The following is a 22514-nucleotide window of genomic DNA, read 5'->3' as shown; positions in this document are numbered from 1 at the left end:
AAGGGCCCTAGCTAGGAGTTTTCTAAAATGATGTTGCCAAATTGTTTTTGCATGAAGTCCCACATGCAGATGCTAATTTGAGGTTAGACGAGGATTCCATATGTCACACGATGCAATTGGAGATCTTGTTATGCTGACTAAATGTACGCAAATAGCCCATTACAGATTATCGTATTAGTGCTTTGCATTGCCACTATCGAATGCCTTGTGATTCAAATGCTACATAGATTACACTTGTTTCGACGATATGGACAGCTATTAATGTTCATTTATGTTTATCATTTGGTGTTGAGACACATTTATATTGTGCTAGCTTTGTTAATATAGGGAAATAAATTCACTAACTTTGCAATAAACTGGTGTGGTTATTCCTGGCTGAAAGGTCAGGGTTCGCCGAAATGTATTCTGGATTAATTGTTAAGTGTTATGTTGTTCAAGGTGTTGCTTACGTTCGTTATTGATTATCGATAAGAGGTGATTGATCAATTAAGAGTACAGAGAGTTCCCACTTAGCCAAAAGATTCATCGACCTAAAGAGCATCCGAACGCAGGTAAATTGTTACCACGTTCCGCTCTATCACTCTTGCGTCACAAAATGACGCAAATGCTGCGCTACAAAAGTATAAATATGAGCCTAAATTGTTTAATATTGTTGATTCCCTCGATATATCTGTCAACGTAAAAAGATCCGACGGGTGAGAGATTGTAAATCACACTCCTGTGTGCTCTCAAATTGCACAATAATATTGCTATCCCATAACAAAGTAACCCCTATGCAAGACTCGTTAGAAAACGTAAAACGCATGCAATATTTACATCGACAAATGCAAAATATTTTACTGGTCTGTTTTAAAAAAATATAATCAGTTACGCATTATGTTGTTGAAAATTTTAATTGTAAGCAATATCTTCTTTAAGAAGTGCGTAATAATACTTATTTGTATCCTAAAATAGAGTAAACCCTTACGTGGTATGTTATGTGAAATCTCTAATGTCTATCCCAAAAAGTAATTTCAGTCTCCCCAAAGATCTCACTTTTGTATATTGAATCCACAGTTTTTGGTTGTCTTCTTCAATCTTGCATGTGTGTGCCACTCACTGTGTTCTTTTTTACTTCTCCCCTGTCTTTTCCTATCACAGATTTACAGGGCAGGGCATTTACGATTCCAGGGGCGAAGCCATCAAACTTGATCCCTGATGGAAATGTCAGAATAAGTGTTCGGGCTAGCGGTAAGTCCAGACCCCGTCTTTACCTTGTTGCCCAAACTACCCCAATTGTAGATCTTCCCTACATGAAATGCCTCTTATGGCCATTAGAAGGTCCCTCGGTTTGCCCGGTTTGGATGGAGAGAAGGGAGAATGACATTTAGGATAATTTTTCATTTCTTCTGAAAATAGTCTCCGTCAGTGCCACAATTCACAGGACAACTACCACTGCAGGGCTGCTGCTGAAAGCTCCCCCTCGCACGTTTTTACACGTTTACATTATTACAGGATTTTATTACCACTTTGCAATAAGGAGTTAAACAAGATGGGAAGTGAACAAGCCAGAGGAAGAGACTTCACGTATTGTTGCACTACTTAAAGTAGCCCCTATGTGAAGCAGGACAGCAACATGGATATAATTGTGCATTTGTAAAGGCAACTTTTCAGTTTTGTCTTCAACAGTTAGAAATCTTTGGTGTTTCCTGCAAGGATTGGGATTTGGCTCCTTTGTATGGTAAACACAAGTGCCAAGATGTAAATTCAAGCATGGGGCGGCGGGGAAACAGAGCAACTTTTGATGAGAAAACGTGGCTGTATTAGTTAGTACTCTGGAGAGCAGATCAAATTAAACTAGCAGATGAGTTTACAGAAACCCAGATATCTCCCCATGCAGCCCATGATTGCCATTCCTTGTGGATGGTTCTCATGTGATATCCCTGGGAAGTGTTTTGTTTCCCACCAACAGATAACGTCATTTATCACAATATGAACATAATCGGTGCAAACAAGTCATATATTCATTACACACCTAGGGCCTCATTTATGGCACACATAGAAGCAGCAAATCATCATTATTTAAAGATTGTTTATGTGCAGGAAGGGACACCTTCTATGCGCAGCACACATAGAAAAAGCAAAAATGAGGAAAAATAAAAGTATTTCTCCTCGCCACGATACTAACGCCACCCCTGTTTTTGGCACTGCCTCAGGTTTACGATTCCTAGTAAATCTAGGGCAGCATCAAAATGCAATGGGTGTTGCATTGGAATGCCCACCGCAACACCCATTGCGTGGCCTTTCCATGCTAAGTGACCCATGTGAGGAGGCTGAATTTACAAGGCGGCGTTAAGCCACTGGAGCGTCACTAAAAGTGATGTTCTGGTGGCGCAAGGGCCTCGTAAATGAGGCCCTAATATGGAATAAATGCATGTTTCCTAGACATAAGCACCATGTCTAAGTACTTGACGTGCTGCATTTATTCTTAGTTGGTTTGGTGACATCAGTGTTTTGCTTCTACCAGTGGGGCTTGGTTACCTGTTTGCTCCATACTCATTTCCAGCACAACCAATACCTTAACCTGCCCTTCCTTCTGCCACCTGGACAGCTGAACGCATTCCTTGTAATAATATTTCTTACAAACAGTAGTAACTTATTGTCCAAACTACCCCAAAAGCCTAATAAGAGAAACATTGATGTGCCTTCTTTCGTAACTGGATTTAACCCTACAAAAGGCTTTGGTAGGCCAGTTACAAAATTCCTTTTCCATAAATACTGATATTGAAAATCTTAAATAGGAGAAATCATGTTTGTGACTTCAAATAATTTTGATTTCTTTTTTCTGTGAATAACCACTGTTGCGTTTTGTTGCAAATAGTGTATATGTTCCGTACTAGCGAAAGCCAGTAGGTAGTTGTAGTTAGGACCAATTTTTCCAATGGAAGTAGAATTTTTTGTTTTGCTAATAACTTTGGTGCCATTTGGCAAATCTTTACGAAATTTACAGAACTAGTTTGCTGCTAACATTAGCTGGTGTGTGGAAAGTTTCAGGGTGATTTGTCAAGCAGGACCGAGAAAAAGTGGGGAGGGGTCCATGTCTATGGGGATTTTGCAGTTTATAAACATGGCTAAAACTGCTGTACGAAATTGCACCAAATTTGGGTTAAAGCTAGATCTTGGTTTAGAAAGAGCCCTTTTTGTAATTTAGTGTAAATCTGTTTAGTAGTTTTGGAGTTATTAAAGGTAAAATATATAGATATCTAGAGATGTGGCTCCTTTGCAGATCCACCGGCGGGAGGTCAGTGGATCCGGGCAAAAAGCAAGGCCTTGATTGTCTGGCCGTAACGTGAAAGGAATGTTGCTTTGCCCAGTGGAGGGAAAAAGTGTGAAAACAAATACCCCTTAGAACACAAGGAGGGGTCCCTATGGGACGCCTTATGGGCAAGAAATTGCCCCAAAATTTTGCTTTTGGCTGATCTGCAGATCCACTACAGCACTCAGCTGGGCCCCCAGTGAAACTTCACGAAGATTCTGTAGATGCGAAGCACAATAAAAATAAACAAATACACCCACTCACACACCAAACCCATCCCGCACACGGCTGAAGGCCATTTATGGTGTGGGGTTTGGTGCATGTGCGGGGGATGGCCAAAGCCGAACCTTCGGCCATGCACAGAAGTGGCTGTATTAATGTACCGTAATTATTTAGTACTTTACATTTAAAAAAAACATAGAAATTCATTGAAAAAAAAAACCAAAGGTTACAGGGACGTTAAAGTTAGATTCACGTTTTACCCACACAAAACCATAGAAATTCAGCAGTTGTAATTATAATTAGGGTTATACATATATATATATATATATATATATATATATATATATATATATATATATATATATATATATATATGAATTAGCTAGTCCCCACTATATAGTTATAGTTAGGACCAAGTTTCCATAAAAATTTTTTTTTTTTGACTTGCCTATATCTTTGGCACCTTTTGATGAATCTTCACAACATTTCCCCCCAAAAATGTGGCACAGTGATTCTTTTTGCACACAGAAAGTTTTGGGGTGATCCGTCAAGCGGGGGCAGAGAAAAAGGGAGCTTAAAAAAGTTGTGATTCCCATGCTAATTCCCATAGGATTTCTTTAGACACCTCTACAGCCCGAACCACTGGACAGAGTTACACCAAGTTTTGCAGAAAGCTAGCTGTTGATACACAAATTACGCTTGTGCTTATTTGGAGTAAATCCGTTCAATAATTTAAAAAAAATTTAACTAAGTATTCACAAACAAAGCTCATGCAGGGAAATGTGCAGCTCTGATTGGCTTCAAACCAGGAAGTGTTGGCAGCCAACTTGGCACTCGGCTTCAGCTGAGTCCCAGTAAAAAAGTTTTTTTTAAAATAAAAGGGGCTAGGGTTGAGAGACCCTGACCCCTTAGCTCTGGTGGGGGGGTACCCCACCCCGGGGCATTGTTTAAAATATATGCGGGAGCCCGCGGCCAGCCTGGCGACCACCACGTCCGGGCTTCTATTAAACTGTATGCAGGGGGCCCAGAGTCCCCTTGCGCCCTGGGGACCACCACCTCCCGGGGCAAAGAGAAAAAAAGAGTGGGGCCAACTTGCCGGTAGTGGTTGAATTAACGGATAGTAATGAAAATTACTATATGTTAAAAAAACATAGAAATACTGTGAAAAAAACAAAGGTTAAAGATACATTATAGTTAGGATACAGAATAAAAAAAAAATTTGAAATTCACTTAAAAAACCAAAGGTTACAGGGAGGTTATAGTTTGGCTCACATTTTAAACGTACAAAACCATAGAAATTCACCAGTTATAGTTAGAGTTATCTCAAGTATCTATAACACGTGCCTAAGGTAATTATAACTCGCGCCCTCGTCATACACTGCTAATTAACCCACAAATTACGGCACTCATGACATCTTTGATAACATCATTGATATCACTGTAATATTTGCAGTAAAGGTTTTGACGAAAAAACTGTGCATGGTAGTGGTGTGAGTTTAAGGGCCAGATGTAGCAAAGAAACATTTTGCGAGTTGTAAATAGCGAGTCATAGCGACTCGCTATTTGCAACTCGCAAAATGTTATGCAGAACGGTGTCTCAGACACCGTCTGCAAGTCGGTATGGGGTCGCAATGACCCACCTCATGAATATTCATGAGGTGGGTCGCAAATTGCGGCCCCATACCGACTATGGGCACTCGCAAACATGGAGGCCTGCTGTAGTCAGCAGACCTCCGTGTTCGTGACTGCTTTAAATAAAGCAGTTTTTTTTTTTTTTAAGTGTAGCCCGTTTTCCTTAAAGGAAAACGAGCTGCACTTAAAAAAAAAAACGAAACCTTTAGTTTCGGTATTTTTCCAGGGCAGGGAGTGGTCCCTTGGACCACTCCCTGCCCTGAAAAAATGTTTTTGGGTCCAGTCACAAACTGGAAGGGGTCCCATGGGGACCCCTTCCAATTTGCGAGTGGGTTACCATCCACTTGAAGTGGATGGTAACTGCAACACCATTTGCGACCGCATATGCGGTCGCAAATGGTATTGCATACCACTAGGAATCGCAAATAGGAAGGGAACACCCCTTCCTATTTGCGATTCTGAAATGCATTTTGCGAGTCGGTCCGACTCGCAGAATGCATTTCTGCATAGGAAAATGCGATTTGCAACTCGCAAACGGCAGTTTTTGCCGTTTGCGAGTTGCAAATCCTTTCCTACATCTGGCCCATAGTTACTTGAGACAACTCTAACTGGTGAATTTCTATGGTTTTGTATGTTTAAAATGTGACCCTAACTATAATGTCCCTGTAACCTTTGTTTTATTAAATGAATTTCAGTTTAAAAAAAATTCTATTTCCAAACTATAACGTCCCTGTAACCTTTGTTTTTTTCAATATATATATATATATATATATATATATATATATATATATATATATACACACATATATATATATACACACATATATGTCCTCAGAGTAGATGCTGGGTTGCGCACAATGCATGCGGCGGACCTCTGCTCCCGTCCAAAATATGCAAACCACTGTCATCCTCACAATCCAGGAAAACAAAGTGCGGCACACCCAGGTAGGTATTTACATACTTTAATAGTGTTCAGTACTAACACGTTTTGGCTTCACAGAAGCCTTTCTCAAAGTAAATATGATGCACCCAGCTACCTCCAGAAATACAGCTGCAATTCATGAAGAACAATAAAATACTATGAAAACATACTGTGTAAAAATACTTATAATACTTTGTGTCAGATTTGTGCAGTATGCTGTAAACTGGAAATAAATTAACATTCCTGCTGTAATTATCCAAAATGAGTCATTAAATATTGTCGCTCAATGAAATTGGCCATTACTTCTTGATATATAACTGCTCAAGTGAACAATCAAGCCACATTGAGCTGTAATGGAACAATGTCTCTGTGCTACACTATGTTTGATCTGGAGCAGTTTTTATGTATATTCACAATTTTAGAAAACAGTATTGAAAGAAATGAAATTACATAATTTATTTTATCAAACGTTTACAATTTTACAGTTCAAGAAAAGGCAAAACACATAATTATGATGAAAAAAGCACCAAACGTAAGACACTAATATTGGCCCACATTATGAAAGTGGCGGTAAAAACCACCTACCGCCACGGCGACGGCCGCCAACAGACCATTGCCAGGGCTACCAGGCCGTCTGCCGTATTATGACCGTAGCTGGAATTCCGCCAGAAGGATGGCGGAATTCTGGCTACGGTCATGGCAATGGACGATGGTAAGGTGGTGCTGCTGCCAGCATCAGTGCCATGCCAGTAGACCGCCGCAGACCATATAATGACCCATGATAATGCCTGGCGGTGTTCTGCTGGCAGACGCTGCTGCTGGCAGCAGCGCCCCGTCCTGTCTCCTGCCAGAGGACCCCCTGAAATCATGTGAGTCGGGTGCTCCGACAGGGGAGGGGGTGAGGGGTGTTGTGTGTGTGTGTGTGTGTGGGTGCGGTGTATGTGTGTGAATGTGGATGTGCGTTGCGTGTGGCATGTTTGTGCATGTGTGGATGTGTGAGTGCGTGTGTTGTGTGAATGCGTGTGTGCTTGTATGTATGTCAGTGTGTTTGGATGTGTGTGTGAATGGATGTATGGATGTGTGGGTGAATGTGGATATGAGTGTGTGTATGCGTGTGTATGATGGTGCGTGAATGTGCGTGTATGTCGGGGGTCTGGAGTGGGAGGGGAGGGTGAGGGAGGACTCTGGGGAGAGGGAGAGGGGCGGGGAAGACCCTATCAGTGACAGGGAAGGGATTCCCTGTCACTAATAGTGCCTACCGCCTTGGTTTTTGTGGGGGTACGGAAGCCACAAAAACCATGGCAGTAGGCGGGGTCATAATCCCGCAGGCGGGCTAGTGATGGCCACCGGGCTGGAGACTGAAGTCTCCAGCCTGGTGGGCGTTACTGCCATGGCGGACGGTGTGGTACATTGGCGGTTTGTCTTTAGCCAAACCCCGAATGTCATAATTTGGCAGTAGTTTCTGCCAGCCTGTTGGCGGTACTACCGCCACTTTTACACAATCCGCTGGGGTCGTAATGACCCCCATTGTGTTGAATGAATGACAGGGAGCAGTGCCTGAATATGGATAGTATGTTGCTATGGAGTTCAAATGCCTTGAATGGCTGGAAGTTTTCCGTCGGCTACGGCTCTCATATTATGGTACATTCAAAGTCTCTTTGTAAATTCAAGTCCTAAGCAATATTCTCCACCATCAGAATTATTTCACCATTTCAGCTCAAATAAAATTTCTTTGTTGCATGTCAAAGTCTGTCTGAAACCTTTTGCAGGTCTTTGCCAGGATATGCAGGACAAAATCATGGGCATTCTTTCTAGTAGAAAACTACAAAAGGTCTTTTCCATGACCAAACCAGGATGATCAGGTCTCCAAAATGCCAAGTAATCCCCTACATAGCTGTATAAGGGTCTGGTAGCAGTGACTGCTAGTGTTTAAGATTAACGTCAGCTCCAGTGCAAGGAGGTACGGTGCAGTTTGTTTGTGCTTTTTGCTCCTATTTATTAAAATGCATCTGTTGGGTGAAATGCCTGCATTCTCACTAATGGGAAAGTATCAGACAATGTGTGCAGCTCCAAAAAATGCTGGACTTATTATATGTATATTTTATGTGCAATTTATTCCGGTAAGGATTATGCTGATGTAGTCCACCATAAAATCTTACATAAATTCTTTTTTGGACAGACTTAAACTCAAGATGTTAGTCTGATCTCTATCTGTAACTTATGCCGATATCATGTGAACCTGGTGACAAACCTGAAAACTTCGTATTAAAACGTTAAAACCTAATGCATATGTGGCCTGTCCCTCACATGTCTGCTTAAATACAGCTGTAGTCTTGCCCTTTTGTGTACTATAGATATAAGGATTGCGTAAGATTAGAAGGAATTAGGGGCATTACTGGAGGGACAATGAAGACACAATCAAGTTAAAGGCCACTTCTTCTCTTTATTCTGCAGCTGAAAACTCCATAGAGACTGTCAACAACAGCCTGTCCGCTGATGGAGTAAACCGCCTGATCCAAGTGCCTACGGGTTGTGCAGAGCAGACCATGATGAAGTTGGCACCAGCAGTCTATGCCATGAAGTACCTGGATGATACCGAGCAGTGGACCCAGCTAGGACCAGAGCGTCGGGATGAGGCACTGGAGGCCATGAACGGAGGTGACTCATTATCAGTAGCTAGGTGTACAGTTTGAAAGGAACCAGATCAACATGAAGGACAGTGTGGCTGTTAAGGAAATACTACATGCACTCACAGTGGTATTTCTGTTTCTCTAATTAGCCAACAATAAGAATGCACATTTGTGGTAAAATATTCTCATTATTAAGTCTAAAGTATGCCCTGTATCACTCCCTTATCACCGATAGTTAGTAATTAGATAAGGTTTTTTTTAGGTTTAAAGAATTTTATTAAAAATACAAATAACATCTTTAAAATGATGAGAACAATGATAGTAAACAAATTAGATATAGGATAAAACAATTAAAATACTACAAGTATTGTGTTGAAGAATATCATTTACAAGTCAAAATCATAATAAGAAAATAAGTGAAAGAAGAATAAGAAAAGAAAAGAGAAAATTAGAATCCAAATAAGCATTCCTTGTAATATAAAAATATATTCACACTATGGTGGTCATTACGACCCTGGCGGATTACTTCCGCCAGGGCCGCTGGATGCGGTGGCACCGCCGACAGGCCGGCGGTGCCCCGCGGGGCATTCTGACCGCGCCGGCTTAGCCGCGGTCAGAGAAGGGAAACCGGCGGTCTCCCGCCGGTTTCCCGCTGCCCCCAAGGAATCCTCCAAGCCGGCGCAGCTTGCTGCGCCGGCTTGGGGATTCCGACTCCCCCTCCCGCCATCCAGTTCCTGGCAGTTCTCCCGACGGGAACTGGATGGCGGGAGGGGGAGTCGCGGGGCGCCAACGGCATGGGCACTGCAGGGGCCCCCGTAAGAGGGCCCCAAAATTTATTTCACTGTCTGCCTTGCAGACATTGAAATACGCGACGGGTGCAACAGCACCCGTCGCACATTCCCACTCCGCCGGCTCTATTACGAGCCGGCATCCTCGTGGGAAGGGAGTTTTTCCCTGGGCTGGCGGGCGGTCTTTTGGAGACCGCCCGCCAGCCCAGGGAAAAACTCATAATACCCTCCGCGGTCTTCTGACCGCGGAGCGGTATTATGGAGGGCGGAATTCTGGCGGACGGCCTCCGCCGCCCGCCGGAATCGTAATCAGGCCCTATATGTTGAGAAATAGATGGATAAATAAAACTGATTCAACAATAATCATAAAGGTAAGTAAAGAGGGAGGTTTTGAAACTTCTTCAATGATGGGTAGGTGTAACTTAGGGCCTGATTACGATTCCGGCGGGCGGCGGAGGCCGCCCGCCAGAATTCCGCCCTCCATAATACCGCTCCGCGGTCAGAAGACCACGGAGGGTATTATGAGTTTTTCCCTGGGCTGGCGGGCGGTCTCCAAAAGACCGCCCGCCAGCCCAGGGAAAAACTCCCTTCCCACGAGGATGCCGGCTCGTAATAGAGCCGGCGGAGTGGGAAGGTGCGACGGGTGCTGTTGCACCCGTCGCGTATTTCACTGTCTGCAAGGCAGACAGTGAAATACATTTTGGGGCCCTCTTACGGGGGCCCCTGCAGTGCCCATGCCGTTGGCATGGGCACTGCAGGGGCCCCCAGGGGCCCCGCGACTCCCCCTCCCGCCATCCGGTTCCCGGCGGGAGAACCGCCAGGAACTGGATGGCGGGAGGGGGAGTCGGAATCCCCAAGCTTGGAGGATTCCTTGGGGGCAGCGGGAAACCGGCGGGAGACCGCCGGTTTCCCTTCTCTAACCGCGGCTAAGCCGCCGCGGTCAGAATGCCCCGCGGGGCACCGCCGGCCTGTCGGCGGTGCCACCGCGTCCCGCGGCCCCACCGCGTCCCGCGGCCCTGGCGGAAGTAATCCGCCAGGGTCGTAATGACCACCTTAGTCTTTAAAGCATAACAATTTAACATAATAGTTAGAGGCAACCAACAGGCTTGTCCTTTAATGGCTAAAGATAACAGAGTAACACAATTATTATCCAATCTATGATTATAACAAACACCATCCCACCATGTTTGGAAAGACATGTTAACAGCATTTTTCCAATTTTTCATTATTTGTTGGAAAGCTACAGCAATTAATAAATCTACAATTTGCACATTCATTTCACAATTCCTCCAAATATCAAAAAGGCTTCTTAAAAATACATTTGTGAAAGAAAAGGGTATAGGGGTATGAAAATTCGGATTAATTTGAGCCCATACCTGAAGCCAAAATTGATACGTATGTGGACATTCAAATAACATGTGTTTCAAAGTTGAATTAGAAATGTGGCACGACCAACATGTTGACAGTATGGTAGAATTCATTTTATTTAAAATATGTGGTGTAAGTAGTAATCTGTTATATATAAAGAATAATGTTTGAGTAGTATTAGCTGCACAGGATGTTTTGCGAAATTTTTTCGATATCTTATACCATAAGGGAATAGGAAATTAAGGGGGTCACCGCCGCCCGCCAATGTTCCGCCGGCAGAACACCGCTCCGCGGTCAGAAGACCGCCGCGGTGATTCTGAGTTTCCCCCTGGGCTGGCGGGCGACCGCCAAAAGTCCGCCCGCCAGCCCAGGGGGAAACAGCCTTCCCACGAGGGCGCCGGCTCAGAATTGAGCCGGCGGAGTGGGAAGGTGCGACGGGTGCAGTTGCACCCGTCGCGTATTTCAGTGTCTGCAAAGCAGACACTGAAATACAAGGTGGGGCCCTCTTACGGGGGCCCCTGCGGCACCCCCTACCGCCATCCTGTTCCTGGCGTGAGAACCGCCAGGAACAGGATGGCGGTAGGGGGTGTCAGAATCCCCATGGCGGCGGAGCGCGGACTCTGAAGGGCAGCGGAAAGTCGGCGGTACAACGCCGACTTTCCGCTTCTGGCCGCGGCTGAACCGCCGCGGTCAGAATGCCCAGCGGTGCACCGCCAGCCTGTTGGCGGTGCAACCGCGGTCATTCGCCCTGGTGGTTTTTACCGCCAGGGTTAGAATGACCCCCTAAGTCTGTAAATAATCTTCCCATTGTAATTCCAAGGAAGTTTTCTGCCTGGGTTGAGAAACAGAGTTAAGATGAGAATACATTTTAGAGGCTGAGGGACAGGTTGGTAATGTCTGTAGTAAAGGGGCAGGTGTAGAGGTTTGGGTGGTTACAAACAAGAGATAATATTATGCTTGTGAAATAGCTGTGGTTAAGAGTTGATATTTGTTTTGATATGAGTTAGGAAAATTAAATAACCATGTGGCCTGTGTAAAAGAAAGTAATAAACGATTATGTAATAACTGATATATCCATAATAAGTCCTTTTCATGCCAAGACTTCCAAAAACACATTTATTATTAATTTTAATAAGCTTATTATACCAAATTAAGAAATTAAGAAAATGGTCTGAATTGGAAAATTTAGAAGTAAAAATGGGATGTAATATTTTACAAGTAGTTTTAAGGAAGGGTAATGACATATTAGCTGGGCATTGACTGAGAGAAGCAAATTCCATAAACGTAAAAGGATGAATAAAAGATCATTCTAACACTAACACCACCCTTAGAGGAACCCTCATCTACAGACCACCAGGACTCTGCCCCTCATTCTGTGACACCATCGCTGATACCATCAGCTCCCATGCTCTCCCCTCCACAGACTACATAGTCCTTGGTGACCTCAACTTTCACCTGGAAAATACCCAAGACTGCAACACCACAGCCCTGCTGGACAACCTCACAAACCTCGGCCTCAAGCAACAGGTCACCTCACCCACCCACTCAGCAGGGCACACGCTAGATGCCATTTTCACCTCTAGCAACCACATCACTTTCACTCACACCACCGAACTCCACTGGACTGACCACCACTGCGCCCACATCTCCTTCATGAAACAAGATCTCCAAGGAACACCTGATCTCGAACCTCTCACAAACTCTACCGCCCATCACCAACAACCCTAACACCGCCGCCCACAACCTCACACGATGGATAGAAACCTGCGCAGACTCCCTCACCCCATTGAAAACAAACAACAACACCCGCACCACCAAGACCACCCCCTGGTTCACCACAGAACGTCAATCTTTCAAACGAGAATACTGAAAAACTGAGAAAGCCTGGCACCAAGAACCCTCAATGAGCAACTTCTCCGCCCTCGAAACAGCCATGCGCAAACACCACCAACTCATCCGGACCACCAAACGATCCTTCTGCAAAGAATGCATAGACAACAACACACACAACAGCAAGGAGCTCTTTGCCATCATCAAAGAACTCACCAAACCCAAATCCTGCACCATCTACCCTCCACACTCCCAAGACCTCTGCAACTCTCTCTCCAGCTACTTTCACCGCAAAATCGCAGACATACACAACAGCTTTACAACACCCTCATCATCAATACCCACCACCGCCACAACCAACACCACAACACCCTACCGCACCAACCGACTAAACACCTGGATCCCCACCAATGATGAAGAAATCGGCAAAACCATGAACTCAATCCACTCAGGCTCCCCAACAGACCCCTGCCCCCACCACGTTTTCAAGAAGGCCAGCCAATTCATCGCTCCCCAGCTCCGCGCCGTCATCAACAGCTCCTTCGACACCGCAACCTTCCCAGACATATGGAAGCACGCCAAAGTCAACGCTCTTCTCAAAAAACCCAAAGCAGACCCGGAAGACCTCACAAACTACCGTCCCATTTCTCTTCTCCCCTTCCCCGCAAAGGTCGCCGAGAAGATAGCCAACGCACAACTATCTCACTTCCTTGAAGAAAACAACATACTCAACACCTCCCAATCTGGGTTGCGCAAGAACCACAGTACTGAGACCACCCTCATCGCCTGCACAGACGACATCAGTACCAGAGTGGACAAGGACGAGACCGTCGCCCTCATCCTCCTAGACCTCTCTGCAGCTTTTGACACCGTATGCCACGCACACCTGTTCGACGCCGGAATTCGCCACAAGACCCTGGACTGGCTCACCTCCTTCCTCTCTGAAAGATCCGAAAGAGTTTGCCTCCCTCTTTTCCGGTCTACAGCCACCAAGATCATCTGTGGGGTCCCCCAAGGATCCTCCCTCAGTGAAACCCTCTTCAATATCTACATGGCTCCACTCGCCAACATCCTCCAACCCCAGGGCATCACCATCATTTCTTACGCTGACAACACCCAGCTCATCATCTTCCTCACCAAGAACCCAGCCATCACCAAGATTAACCTGCGCGCCGGACTCCTCGACACCACCAAATGGATGACAACAAGCCACCTCAAATTTAACTCAAACAAAGCAGAGATCATCATCTTCGGCCCCAACAAGACAGCATGGAACGACTCCTCGTGGCCCACCACCCTCGGACCACCCCCAGCACCCACCACCCATGCACGCAACCTTAGCATCATACTGGACTCATCTCTCTCCATGACCCAGCAAATCAATGCCATATCATCCTCCTGTTTCAATACCCTTCGCATGCTATGCAAGACTTTCAAATGGATACCCCCAGAAACAAGAAGAACAGTCACCCACACCCTCATCAGCAGCAGACTGGACTACCGCAACGTCCTCTACGCTGGGACCACAGCCAAACTTCAAAGAAAACTGCAGCGAATCCAGAACGCAGCCGCATGACTCATCCTCAACCTCCCTCGCCACAAACACATATCCACCCACCTCAGATCCCTACACTGGTTGCCCATCAACAAAAGGATAATTTTCAAAGTCCCCGTCCACTCTCACAAGGCCCTCCACGACACCAGACCGGCCTACCTCAACGACCGAGTAAACTTCCACATACCTACTTGCCAGCTCTGCTCCGCCGACCTCACCCTCGCCGCAGTCCCCTGCATCCAACGCACCACCTCTGGTGGCAGATCCTTCTCCCACCTCACCGCCAAGACCTGAAACTCCCTCCCCCCCAACTTACGCAAGACCCAAGACCTACTAACATTCAGAAAGCACCTAAAAACATGTATTTTCGAGCAGTACCGGCCACTACCCCTCCCAGTGCCTTGAGACCCTACTGGGTGAGTAGTGCGCTTAACAAATTATATGATTGATTGATTTATTTGATTCTAAATCAAACCATTAAGGTTTTTGATATAAATAATCTTTTTGATGTACATGGGATGAATGTTTTTGAAAAAAGGGAGTATGATAGAGTTGAACATTTGGAAAATTAACTCCCCCATCTTTTTAGACTGTTGTAGTTTAGTAAGAGACATTCAAGATTTTTTTTTATTCCATAAAAAGGAAATTAAAATAGAATTTATTTTCTTAAAAACACAAGAGGAAATATTAATGGGAATATTTGAGAGATAACATATTAATATAAGAACGAGCATCATTTTAACAGAATCCAATCTACCACACAGTAAAAGAAAAAAAGGATTCCATCTTGTAGTTAAATTTTTAAGACTAGAAAAAAGAGAGTCAGAATTAATAGATACAGTATCTTTCACAGAATGAGTGGACTAAATGCCCAAATATTTATCTTAGTAGGATTCCAAAGAAAATTTGAAGATGCAATTTCATGCTTAAAACACCACTTATTAAGTGGAAGAATCTCACTTTCATCTGTATTAAGTGTATGTCTCTATATTTAAATCCGTGTATGCTAGTATTTTGGCGAATACAAGATAAGATGGGTTCAAGTGCCAAAATAAAGAGTAAAAAAGATAAGGGGCATCCTTGTCTCACGCCCTTGTGAAGAGGGAAAGATGGAGACGTTATACCATTAACAAGAACTGATGCTTTGGGGGAACAATATAGAATAGATATTAGTCTGATACATTTTTGACCAAATCCGAACCAAGAAAGAGTAGCAAAGAGATATCCCAATGAAGTGCTTTTTCAGCATCTAAAGATATAGTAACTAATGATTTTGAATATTTTTTAGATTTACTCAAAATACCAAAGAAAAGTCTAGTATTATCTGAAAGATTTCTACCTTTAATAAAACCAGACTGTTCCTTACCTATTAAAATGGTGAGGAACGATTCTAGTCTAATTGCAAGAATTTTAGCAAAGATTTTGTAATCAGAGTTAATTAAGGACATTGATAGATAATGTTTACATAAATTATTATCTTTACCTTCTTTTGGGATAAGACAAATCAAAGCATCTTGAAAAGTGCCAGACGCTGTATTAGATGTTGGCAAAAAGATGAAGAGCTTGTGTAATTTGGGAATGAATAATTGTGAGAAATATAAATAGAATTCAATAGGAAAACCATCTGGTCTGGGGGCTTTTTTGTTCTAATATAATTAATTGCTTTCTAAATGTTTTGGAAAGAAATCTCAGTATCTAGAGAAGTAAAATCAATGTTTCAGACAACCTCTTGCTTATTAGATTTTAAATATTTAATAGTATCTATGTTAGATGGAGAATTCTCTGGTGCATAAAGTTTTTTATAGTAATCGGAGAATTCATACAAGATATCTTTATCATTAGTTGCTGGGGTTTGATCATTACTTAAGATCGTTTCAATTTTAGTTCTGTCTTTTTTAATTTTAAGATCATTTGCTAGAAGCTTGCCAGCTTTGTTCTGTCCTCCATAATATTTGGCACTTGATCTAAGAAGAAATGAGGCAGCATTATCTGTAGAAAAGTTATTGAATTTGTATTGAATTGTAATTTAGCTTTGATTAACTCCTTTAAACAGTCTTAGGATTTGGATGTTTAATAAGTAGGCTCAAGGGATTTAGTACGTTTAATAATTTCAAGTGATTTTTTTAGTGTTCTTTTTATTAGAGACATATGTCAAAATAAAATCCTGTGAGGCGGCTTTAAAAGCATCCCATGGTATTTGAAAAGAGATTTCAGAAGTATCATTTAATCAAAAATATTTGTGTATACAATCTTGAAATTTTTTAATAAATGCAATTTCTGTTAAAAGAGAGGTATTAAAGCACCAGCGCTTAATTTTGGGAGTGACAGAAGGTAATTCCAGATCTAGGGTGACAGGGGCATGATCTGAAATTAAAATAGTCTCGATCTCTGAATTAAAATATGTTGAGATAGTGATTTGGATATAAACAAGTAATCGATACTAGATTGGTAGAAGTGTAGAGGAGAAAAAAAGGTTTATTCTCGCAACATGGGATTGCTAGGTCTCCATGAATCAATAAGAGCTCTTTGTTTAATAGTCGAAGTAAATTGTTTATGCATGGATGTAGGAATAAAATTATTTTTAGAAGAGCGATCTAAAAAGGGATTAAAAACAAGGTTACAGTCACCTCCAAAAAGTAATCATCTATAAGAGACATCAGCTTATTGGTAATATTTGGCCAAAAAGTTTTATGTAGATGAGTGGGTGCATATACATTAAAAATTGTTATTGGTGTATTATTGATAACAAGTTTTAAAAATAACCAAAGGCATTCTATGTCATTTTTTTGTGATAATAATTAAATATGTAAAGTTGTTTTACACAAAACAACAACACCATTACGTTTACCTCTGCCAGGGGATGTAAAAGCATATCCTACCCAATTACGTGTTAGTTTATGAACTTCTTTGTCAATAACATGCGTTTATTGTCATAATGCTATTTCTGTATTCAATTTGGCTAAATGTGTAAGTACCCTTTACCTTTTAACAGGTGAGCCTAACCCTTTAACATTCCATGTAATAATCCGAAGAAACATAAGAAATCATTTATATTCAAATTCAGAAATTCTACAAGATTAACGATATATCTATAATCGGTAAACAAATAAATAAATATAGTAATGTCTATAGGAAAACCTTTAGGATAAAAAGAAAGAATCTGCATATATAGAAGCATATAAAAGGACCACTCAATCAGGATAATTGCAAGGTAATCCTTAGACATAAAATGATATCAATTAATAGTATACAATAATTGAAAAGATATAAATAAACTAGGGAATGCAATATTATTCAAATTAAACAGAAATAGCCGACAACATATATAAATAGAACTATGAAGAAGGAAACTGAGAAAAGGAATAAAAAAAAGAAAAAAGAAAGTAGGAAAAGGAAAACAATAAGAGCTGTAATAAAGAGAAAATGGAAGACATAAGATATAGATTAACAAAATGAATATACCTATAGAACACATAAGGAATTGAGGGTGGTGTTGCCACAAAGGGAAGATGGCACGACTGGAACTTCAACGAGGTCAACAGGAGAAGCATCAGACCAAATACAGAGATAACAACATAATAGTGGAGATGTCTAACAAACAATACCTGATAGGAAAACAAAAGGTCATTAAGAGGTATGGGATACATGAGGAAAGAAACATAAAATGTTACTTATACTGATAATAGCGATTAACTAAACATGAAGAAAATTCTATCTAGAAGTGAAAAAATGATTAAATGGAATTCAAGCTGCAGTTTTTTTAGATGTCCATGTCTTCCTCTCTACACATGTCAAGAAAGCGTTGCAAAACCTTGAAATCCTCATATATCATAGTTCTATTTTTATAGGTTACTTTAAAAGAGCATGGATGAAAAAGGCCAAATCTTGCATTGAGAGTACGAAGAGCAGGTCTCAGGTCCAAAAATTGTGTTCTTCTGTCAGCGGTAGGTTTAGCATAGTCTTGTGAGAAAAGCAAATATGAACTCGACCATGAAATTCTCCCTTTAGATTTAACAGCTCTGAGAGTGTAAAGAAGTTCCACATATTCTGGAAAGTAGATAATAACACCTCTCTGTTTTCGTGATGATGATGATTGGTGAGACGAATGCCCTAGTCTGTGGGCTCGCTGTATATTCAATATTATTGTAGATGGGAAATCTAAAAGCTTAGGAAGAAAGAATTGAAAAAACTTAGGGGCAGATTTATGGCAAGTGGTGCTGTACCGAGTACAGCGCCACTTCCCCTGCACCCCTTAGCACCCCCCTACCGCCACCATGTTTGCACTGTATTTAAAATACGACGCACCTTGGTGCACGGTAGCGGGCAATAGAGTAATTTTTTATTACTCTATTGATGGACTCTGCAGGAGTAGCGCCAAACTGTTGGTGCAACTCCTGCAGAGTACATAGGGGCCCATTCTAAAGAATGGAACCCCCCTTTTAATGCCTGCGGGCCTCTTGCCTCTTGAGCAAGCATTAAAAGAGCCGTAATAAATAGCGCAAGGAAATCCCATATATTTCCTTGCACCATTTTACCAGCTCCCCTAAAAGGGGAATGCCCTCTTTGCATACATTATGCCTGGCACAGGCATAATGTAGCTCAAAGGGCTACAGGGTGCCACCCTGTAAATACGGCCCGGGGATTTTGGCCTCGTTGGGCCACATTAATGTCAAAATAAATTACGTTAATGTGGCGCAAGGTGGCGCCAGGGGCCTATAAATATGCCCCTTAATGGAAGCTGCTCCTTCTGTTCCTTCTGGGAAGACATAAATGCGTAGATTATTTCTTCTAATTCAATTCTCTAAGACCTCAGCATGCTTCTTGAGGTGAAATACTTTGGATTTAAGTGTTTGGAAAGTTTGAACTGTGTCGTAAACATCACTGACTGGTTGGTCCACTTGAGTGACTCTATTATCCATACGAGACCAATGATCCGTTAAGGTCTGCAATTTGTCATTGGTTTCCTCCATGAAAGGTCTCAAGGCTTAGATTTCCTCCAAAAGTAGTTGCATTGAAATAGTATTAGGAGATTTAATGGTTGATGGAGGATCTTTTTTAGCTCATTTATTGGCCAAAGTCATGCCTGCATTTTGTCTGGAAGATGACTTATGCCCTCATTACGAGTTTGTCTGGCGGCAGAGGCTGCCTGCCAAACTCGTACTGCCATCAGGCCACGTGTGCGACCAGAACACCGCTGGCCCTATTAGGAGTTCACCGCAGGGCCAGGGGGCGGAAACAATGTTTCTGCCCGCCGGCCCTGTGGTGAACATGGCCTTAACATTGAAGCCGACTTGTAATCAAGCCGGTGCCAATGTGGCAGTGCTCCGGGTGCAGCAGCACCCGTTGTGCTTTCCACTGCCTGTAATTCGAGCAGTGGAAAGCATGACAGGGCTGTTCATGGGGGCCCCTGCACTGCCCATGCAAGTTGCAATAATAATATCACCAGCAAGTTGCATGGGCAGTGCATGGGGCCCCCAACACCCTCTTAACACCGGCATTTGCATGGCGGGACTACAGCCATGCAATGGCTGCCAGAAAGGGAACTCGTAATCACCCAGGGCAGTGCTGCCCTGGTGGATTACAACCGCCAAGACCGCCAGGCTGTTGACTGGCGGCAACCTGGCTGTGCCGGCAGTCTGACTGTGGTTCTTTCGCCACGGTCGTAATGTCGCAGTTGGACTGCCACTTTGACCGCAGTGCGACCGTGACTCTGGCGGTCTGGTGACCGCCAGGGTTATAATGAGGACCTTAATATTTTGTATTGGAATACAGAAGAAGGTCCAACAGTCTCCAATGCATTGCTATCCATAGTTGTTTCAAGTATTCAGAACAAGTTAACAATATTAATTGAGAAATCCTTGGCAGCAGCAGCTAAAACAGAAGATTGTGTCTGACCCTTAGTTCTTCCCATAAGATTTGTTGATGTATGATTAAACATTTTCATTGGGGATGTTGGACTTTTTTCCTGTTACCGGGTCATCTCCAATCTTTTTGCCTCCTGCCTCCTATTTTTCTAACCTGCTGTTGTTGGCTTTTGAACTCTGCTAACCAGTGCCTAAATGCTTATGCTCTCTGTGTAAATTGTATTGTTGATTGGTTTTCCATGATTGGCATATTTGATTTACTGGTAAGTCCCTAGTACAGTGCACAAGAGGTGGCCAGGGCCTGTAAAGCAAATGCTACTAGTGGGCCTGCAGCACTGGTTGTGCCACCCACATTAGTAGCCCTGTAAACATGGCTCAGATCTGCCACTGCGGTGTCTGTGTGTGCAGTTTTAAACTGCCAGTTTGACTTGGCAAGTGTATCCACTTGCCAGGCCTCAACCTTACCTTTTCTTATATATAAGACACCCCTAAGGTAGACCCTAGGTACCCCCATGGGCAAGGTGCAGTGTATGGTTAAGGTAGGACATATACTAATGTGTTTTATATGTCCTGACAGTGAAATACTGTCAAATTCGTTTTTCACTGTTGCAAGGCCTATCCCTAACATGGGGGCTGCCTTTAAATATGATTAAAGCATAGATTCCCTTTGGGAGCAGATAGACATGTGGAGTTTGGGATCTCCGAACTCACAATTTAAAAAAACATCTTTTAGTGAAGTTGGTTTTGAGATTGTGTGTTTGAAAGTGTCACTTTTAGAAAGTGGGCATTTTCTTCCTTAAACCATTTTGTGACTCCGCCTGTTTGTGGGTTCCCTGTCCGGGTCAGTTTGACAGTTGGGTTGTTTGCACCTCTCTCTAGACAGTGACACAAAGGGAGCTGGGTGTAGCCTGCATATCCTGATGAGCCATCTGTGCTAGGAGGGAGGGGAGGAGTGGTCGCTTACACCTGAAAGGGCTGTGCCTGCCCTCATACAATACAGTCCCCAACCCCCTGGTGTGTGTCTGAGGCCTGGCCTGGGCAAGGCAGGATTTCAAAAAACAAGAGAGACTTTCTTTGGAAGTATGCCTACTTCAAAATGGGTATAAGAAGAGCACCCAAAACCAAGACTTTAGATCACTTCTGGAAATCAAGAGGAACGTCTGCCTGGAGAAGAGCTGAGGAGAAGTGCTGCCCTGCCTGTGAATGTGCTTTGAGGAGCTATCCTGCAGTTGCTGCTTCTGCCTGTGTAAGGGGACAAAGACTGGACTTTGTTGTACATTCTTGCTTGTGAAGAAATCTCCAAGGGCTTGTCCTGAGCTTGCCTCCTGTTGTTGAAGCCTCAGGGCCATCAAAGTCTTCCCCTGCCAGAACCTGGACTCTCTGCTGAGACTCCTGCCCTGCCAAGTGGTGCCTTGAAAGGAGAAGCTGGCAGATCAAGATTGAAAATCCACGCACAGACCGCCGTGCAGGGGACATTTTCGATGCACCTTCCAAAGACGCGTCTGAGAAATGACACGCCACCGGCTCATGGCTGAAATCGACCTGCTTCACGGCTAGGAGGTTGATGCACGCGTCTGGAGAAACAACACGCGATACCAGCTGACGGAGGCTGTTAATGTCACAACCCACACAGTGCGGTTTTTGGATAAAAGTGCGGCAGGATTTTTGACGAAACATCGCTGGGTGTGGAAAAACAACGCAAAGCCTGCAGGACTTGCGGTGCTTGCCCAGATCGACGCATCCCTCTCCTGCGGAGAGAAGAAACAGCGCACACCGACCTGAGCGGAGGAGGAAAACGACGCACGGTCTCTCTTGCAAGTGGCATTGACGCATCGCTGGCCTCTTTCAACGCACTCTTGCCCGTGCGGTGTTATTTTTGAAGTGAACCAGGAACATTTTCACATTACCAGCATTAGCGTTGTGGTTAAAGGATTTAAAGACCCTTTTGCATTTTACTTAATAAATATACTTGTGTATGTTGGATTGTTGTCACTTTTGTTCTTGTTTTAGTTAGATAAATATTACCTATTTTTCTAAACTTGTGTTGTGTCATTTTGTAGTGTTTTTACTGAGTTACTGTGTGTGTTAGTACAAATACTTTACACCTAGACTCTGAAGTTAAGCCTGCCTGCTCGCCAAGCTACCAAAGGGGTAATCAGGGGTTAGCTGAGGGTGTTTCTCCTTTACCCTGACTAGATTAAGGGTCCTTGCTTGGACAGGGGGTAACCTGAATGCCAACCAAAGACCCCATTTCTAAGGGGGGAAGATTGAAAAAATATATTTTTTTCACATATAGAATAGATTGAGAGTAACTCTGACTGAATCTAACTTAGCAATACATATGTGTTAACATATAAAAACCATGGAGCCAGAAATGTTGGAACACACAGTAAAAACAAAGAACATTA

At 43.2% G+C, this 22514-nt stretch overlaps 1 protein-coding gene across 1 annotated transcript in view; it reads left to right on the top strand.

Annotated features, from left to right (window-relative positions):
* Window positions 1-22514, top strand: part of LOC138301475 (complement C4-like) — a 685953-nt gene that overhangs the window by 346728 nt on the left and 316711 nt on the right. The window contains exons 24-25 of the mRNA XM_069241987.1: window positions 1141-1230; window positions 8526-8729. Coding sequence (XP_069098088.1) covers window positions 1141-1230; window positions 8526-8729 — 294 coding nt within the window. The remainder of the gene's footprint in view (window positions 1-1140; window positions 1231-8525; window positions 8730-22514) is intronic.

Source organism: Pleurodeles waltl, chromosome 6 (assembly GCF_031143425.1).
Source record: "Pleurodeles waltl isolate 20211129_DDA chromosome 6, aPleWal1.hap1.20221129, whole genome shotgun sequence".
Taxonomy (NCBI): Eukaryota; Metazoa; Chordata; class Amphibia; order Caudata; family Salamandridae; genus Pleurodeles; species Pleurodeles waltl.
Note: the sequence above shows the minus strand (reverse complement) of the source record. Positions and strands in the feature narration are given on the sequence as shown.